The 6,350-nt window shown below is 39.2% G+C and overlaps 1 protein-coding gene across 1 annotated transcript; it reads left to right on the forward strand.

The window, feature by feature from the left end:
- The first annotated feature begins 974 nt into the window (after positions 1-974).
- Positions 975-4,464, forward strand: LOC125296238 (immunoglobulin lambda-1 light chain-like). The gene is made up of 4 exons (XM_048246030.1): positions 975-1,063; positions 1,151-1,472; positions 3,414-3,451; positions 3,968-4,464. The coding sequence occupies exons 1-4, from the start codon at positions 1,024-1,026 to the stop codon at positions 4,288-4,290; spliced, it is 723 nt and encodes a 240-aa protein (XP_048101987.1). The 5' UTR covers positions 975-1,023; the 3' UTR covers positions 4,291-4,464.
- Positions 4,465-6,350: the final 1,886 nt, after the last annotated feature.

Here is a 6,350-nt window from a genome sequence, read left to right on the forward strand (position 1 = left end):
TTGTATGAACAAACAGTTTTATTCCATTTCTGACCAAAGGAGAGAAAGATACGGACACATTTAGAGAATGAAGTGAGTTATCAACACAGCTTTACCTCTTGTATATTTCAGAGTGTGAAGTGTGTCCAACTCCCACCAGCACCAGTCAGGCTGTTCCAGCACCTCTCACGCTCTACCCAGGTCACACAGGATACACCTGCTGGCCTCGGCACTCTATTTCTGACAATGCAAATACTGAACCCCTCTTTACGAATCCTCACACGCAGTCAACCAAGACAGTGAATTTCATTTCTGTCCTCTCAGTATCTGAACAGTAATCATATAATGAGAGTCATTTAAGGATGATCTTTAAGAAATTTAAATGGATAGATTTGTCTGCTTCAGACACTGAAATTAAAAGAACATTTTTAATTATCACATCACCATTGCCCCAAGTAAAACAACAAAACAACAAATAATCAGGAACAGACAGTTCTCATATGTTAATTATAAATAAGCAAAACAGCTACATCTACACTGACTGAATATCCTGCACTACAACTAGTTTGATGTCAGTCTGGATGACTAAAGTCATACATTATGATGTGAAGTGATAGATTATGTGAGAAAACATGGTGATGCTACACAGAGTTGGTCCTCTCACCTGACCAGAAAAACATGTAAAACCATTTTCATTACCAAAAATAGCTGTTGGTGAAACTATTTAGCTGCTGAATACCCAAATTAATTGATTAAACTAGACTTTAATAATAGAGTACTAAGATTAATTTGTGGATGTATTTGTGTGATAAATATTTCATTGTCCCATTGCATGTTATTTCTGCAAATATCTGTTAATTATAAACTAATAGACAAGCTGGGGTAAAAATATTTTGTTACATTTTGAAGGGACTAAACCTGATTGGTTGATTTCTGAGCGCTTGTGTCCTTATAGGAGGGTCCTGCAGTGTGTCCTCTCCTCACACTCCACCTCTGCTCATCTCTGCTGGACAGTAGGAGCCGTTCACTCCACACACTGACAACATGCTGGGGACACTCTGCACTCTCATCACGGCTCTGGCATGTAAGACCCACTGCAGGCTTTAGTGTGTGTCTGCTGGATGGGAGAGGGTGCATATGGCTGTTACATGTGTGCTGTTGTTCTTTTCAGGTGTGAGTGGCGTCACTGTAGTGACCCAGAAGCCTCCTGTTCTCACCGTGAGGAAAGGAGAGACAGCCACGCTGCACTGCAACCTGGGAACTGTGACTGGCAATTATGCTTGGTGGTATAAACAGATTCCAGGAGAAACTCCACAGTACATGTTGATGTTTTATCGCAGTAACAGTTCTCCTACATATGGATCTGGCTTCTCAGCACCTAAATTTGATTCAAAACATTCCTCTCAGACTGACTACAGTTTGATCATTAACACTGTAGAGGTGGGAGACTCTGCTGTGTATTACTGTAACACAGGGGACGGCAATGAGAACATATCACAGTGATTCAGCCCATGACAAAAACCTCCTCACTGCTCACACTCACTTCTACTTTCAGTCAGCATCAGCAGCACTGGAGCACCAATGTGCAGTTGCTCTGAATGGTTTATAAAAGAGCATCAAAGAGAAGTTCTCTTTGCCTTTTCATTCACCCATAATGACCTAATAAAATGACCAATAAAATACACAGATGCATGACTTAACCTTTGTTTTCCTCACCATGCTGCCACTGGAGCACCAATGTGCAGTTGCTCTGAATGCACACAGTAGCTGCCAACTCTCACGCATTGACCGTGAGATTCATTCATTTGATCGGCTCCACACACTCTCACGCCAACTCTCACGGGTGAGAGTTTGTAGCTATGTATTGGTTTATCAAAGAGCATCAAAGATAAGTTCTATGATGATGAATCTAAAAGAAATCAACATTTTTCATTCACCCATAACAACCTAATAAAATGGACTATAAAATGTAGAGATTGATGACTTTACCTTTTTTCCTCACCATGCTGCCATGGAAGAAGAACTTTAACTTTCTGTCTCTTTACCTGTGTAACTGTAATCCTTTAGCTGCGGAGCTGAAATGAAGTACTGTAGTCTTGTAGTGGTATAAGTTTATTATATTATTTTATTCTTGGAGAGTTCATTAAGGGAAGCATTCATTTACAAGGAAGCTGAGATCCCATGACCAAAAATGAAGTTATACTACACAGTAAAGGAAGGGGAAGGTACATTAAAATATTAAATATATGAAATAAGTTGCAAAGACTCAAACATACTGTATAAAACTATGTCTAAACTGCAGAGTCTGCAGTCCCTTACTGACAAAAAAAAAGAACTCAAAGAACAGCTCTGTTTTCCAGGACTGCCAGCGATTCTCTCGTTGCACATGTACGTTCCGTTTCCTACGTTTTTAAGTTCAATTGTGATTTACAGTTGGTTGGCACAGTATCATGGATTAATAACCACAAGACACAACTAGTGATTGGCTGATGCCCCATCATCCCTCCCCCTCCCCAGCTGCTTGTGTCCTTATAGGAGGGTCCTGCAGTGTGTCCTCTCCTCACACTCCACCTCTGCTCATCTCTCTGCTGGACAGTAGGAGCCGTTCACTCCACACACTGACAACATGCTGGGGACACTCTGCATTCTCATCACGGCTCTGGCATGTAAGTTCATATTATTTATACATGGTAAGATATAAATGACAATATATTATGTAGGCAGACCAACACCAACAACAAAATATTCACATTAATTTTGCACATTCTTCTCCACAGATATCAGCTGTCAGAAAGTGGTAACCCAGACACCATTATCACTTTCTGTGAAAACAGATGAGAAAGCAACTTTGAACTGTAACATTGCAAAAGATGAGAACCAACATGTTTCTTGGTATAAACAGATTCCTCTTGATACTCCACAGTTTGTGTTAAGGTTCTATCACTCTCATAGTTCTCCAAATGCTTATGGAACTGGTTTCTCATCTGACCATGTCACATCTAAAGCCTCATCAACCATAGACTATCAATTACTCATCAGCAATGTAGTTGTGGAAGACTCAGCCACATATTACTGTGCTACATGGGACAACACTGCTAAGGAGTGGGTATCACAGTGGTTTCCACCATGACAAAAACCCACCCAGTGACCTCAGTTCTGCTTATGGCAGTTATCAAGACATCGTGTCCTTGGATGTCGAAAGGTTGGATATAAAGAAAACAAAGGATTTAATCTCTGAAGTTGTGTGTACTGTGACTATTTGTGGAACCTCTGTAATCTGTGATGTGAGATTTTAATCCAAACCCTGGAGGGACTGTTGTGATCTTGAGGAAGTGGAGAAAGTGAAGGTCTGAGGAGAGATGCTGTTTCAGTTCCACCTCTCAGTTCTGAAACTGGGGAGGTTTTTGTACGACGGAAGATATGAGATGAATCACTGTGGTATTCGGACAAGGCACCAAGCTGATTGTAACTGGTAAGTCAACTTTCCTTTTCAAATTTACTGTGCCAGAAATATTTCTGGATTTTTGTAAATATTGTATTTTTAATAACTCACTTTCAATCTGAGTTCCAACTGTGATGAATTTATATTTGACAGAACTGCATTACATCAACAATGCTGTAAAACTTGCTTGTGAAAACCTTGGAGGAAGCATTAAGAATGATGTGGTTGTCCCATTTCATTCAATGCTTTAGTCAGCAGATTTCTTCTTAATTAACTTTTCATTATTTTATAGATTTGAGGTCTTTATGCATTTAATCATATATCATTGGTTATAATGATATTTTTATTTTTTTCATGAATAGTAATTTTGACAGTGGTAAATATGTATCTTATTTGTGTTGCTTTGAGATGTTTTAATTTTTTAGGAGATACTACTATTGCTACTATTTCCGTCATCTATAATAGTTGTCTGTGTGTGTGACACATGTTGTTATGTGTCCACTGCTGCTGATCTCTGCTGTGTGTCTTGTGCTGTGTGTGTTTCAGACTCGGCGCTGCCCGCTGCGTCTCTGACCCTCTTTCCTCCGTCCAGCGCGGAGCTGCAGGCCGACAGAGTCACTGTGGTGTGTGTGGCAGAGGACCTGCCCACGGGCTTTGCTGAGGTCAGCTGGGCGGTCAGTGGGAACCCGGTCAGCAGCGGCATCAGCACCGGCTCCCCTCAGCAGCAGCCCAACAAGAAGTTCCGGCTCAGCAGCCTCCTGACCATCCAGACGGCCGACTGGACCAGCGACAAAGACGTGTCCTGCCAGGTGGCCAGTGCCAGCTCCACAGCCTCCAAGAGCATCAAGCAGTCAAACTGCAGCAACTGAGGCCAACGGATTGCAACGGATGCAGCAACTGAGGCCAATTTTACAGAGGATAAATGCGTCTGGTTGAAGTCTTTTATACGTTTTTAAGAGCTGTAACGATTTGAACCCTTTTTGGACTATCTACATATTACATTTGCAAGATTACACATTCCTTTGAATACTCCATAATGTTGTTTTAAATAAAGAGCATATTATTAAGTATGTTTGGTAAGTCTTTCTACTTTTACTGAAATTTTGTGCATTTCATAGACAAAATGTATAAATTATTATTTTTAGAAATTTTAAACCATTTTAGATGTCTGTTCCTCACATCTCTGTCTCATCAGTTTTACTTATCATGGGGAAGTACCTGATGTTTCTATTTATAGTTCCATGAAAATCTGGTGGTTTCTCTTTTCCACACATGATTGATCAAGGGGCACGCCACTTACAGTTACTACACCTGCAGGTGTGAGGAGATGAAGCTGCCTTCTGATTCCTTATTATTTTATTTATAACAATCAGTTCGTCAATTCATACATACTCATTCAAATGTTATATTAATGTTAATTCAACTTGATTTTATATTAATTCAATTTAAAAGAAACAGTGCACTCAGTCATTATGTAGAGGTAGTACAGCCAAGATCTTCTCATATACAGCACCCTCCACTTTTATCTCACCCCTGGTAAAGTTGAGTTAAAAGGGCCTAAAAATCATCTATTGCAATATTAATGGAATTCACATTAGGGGACTGACATAACCACGTTACACGTATATGTAAACACATGTTTTTAGTGTCCTGGCAGAGACAGACATATTTTGGTTATCATATCATAATATTGTGCACCTTAATGAAATGGAGGTCACTGCTGATTTTTTTGGAGACTTGATGACCCTAAGATGCTACTTTTTTCTGAGGTCCTTATGGATTTGTTTGCCTCTCTTACCATCCTCCTAGTTCATTGTGTGTGTATGGGCAAGATAAACATGGATCCTTATCCAGGCAAGGTTTTGACATTTTCACTGTGAGCACCTATGTTTACAGCCATTCCTTGACTTACAGAGGTAAACATACTTTGTTTTAAATTTGCATTGTGTGTTTGTCTTTCATATGTTGGATGTGTCCGGCATTTGAACCCTGGGTCACTTTTGTATCATAGTCAAACAGGAAGTCATGGAATATTGTTTGAAAGCTCATAGACACTCTGATTAACTTAAAGAAGTTGAATAACAATGGAAAAAAGATTAAATTACATTATAATTTCTGGGATTCCAATAATGTGGTATTGGTGTTTTTGCTAAAAAATATTTTTTTATTCATGATACATTTAAATAAGAATATAAGAAATAAGAATTTCTCAACCAATAAATGTAGAGGGTGCTTGTGAGAATGAAATTTCACTCGTGTCATTTAAATCTAAATGAATTAATCTATTTCCAAACCTTAACACCATACCATGATTCATTGAACTTATTTAATTGGAATATCAGTAAATGGTTCAGTGTCAAAGTAAACAAATCCATGTGAAATTAATCCAATAGAATAGTAAAACTAAGTAAACAAATCCATGTGAAATGAATCTAATAGAATAGTAAAACTAAGTAAACAAATCAATGTGAAATTAATCTAATAGAATAGTAAAACTTAGTATAAACACATTGGTAAACACAATGGGGGGGCAGCCATGGCCTACTGGTTAGGGCTTTGGACTTGGGGGTGCCGGTTCGAACCCCGACCAGTAGGAACGGCTGAAGTGCCCTTGAGCAAGGTACCTAACCCCTCACTGCTCCCCAAGGACCTCTGGAGCAGGTAGCTCACTGCGTCGGGATTAGTGTGTGCTTCACCTCACTGCGTGTTCACTGTGTGCTGAATGTGTTTCACTAATTCACGGGTAAATGCAGAGACCAAATTTCCCTCACGGGATCAAAAGAGTATATATACTTATACACATTACATGTATATATATGTTCCACTCATTACATAAGGATACTTGGTTAGAATATATCTTTATTTAGAGATGACCACCTACCCTATTATAAAAAGAATGTACTTTACCTTTTCAGAATTTACTTCTACT

Source organism: Alosa alosa, chromosome 6 (genome assembly GCF_017589495.1).
Source record: "Alosa alosa isolate M-15738 ecotype Scorff River chromosome 6, AALO_Geno_1.1, whole genome shotgun sequence".
NCBI classification, from domain to species: Eukaryota; Metazoa; Chordata; class Actinopteri; order Clupeiformes; family Clupeidae; genus Alosa; species Alosa alosa.

Excerpts from the sequence above, each read along its gene's own strand:
- LOC125296238 (XM_048246030.1), top strand. The coding sequence starts at position 1,024 with ATGCTGGGGACACTCTGCACTCTCATCACGGCTCTGGCAT. Across the intron at positions 1,064-1,150 it reads TCTCATCACGGCTCTGGCAT|GTGTGAGTGGCGTCACTGTA; the intron begins GTAAGACCCACT and ends TGTTCTTTTCAG. Across the intron at positions 3,452-3,967 it reads CACCAAGCTGATTGTAACTG|ACTCGGCGCTGCCCGCTGCG; the intron begins GTAAGTCAACTT and ends TGTGTGTTTCAG.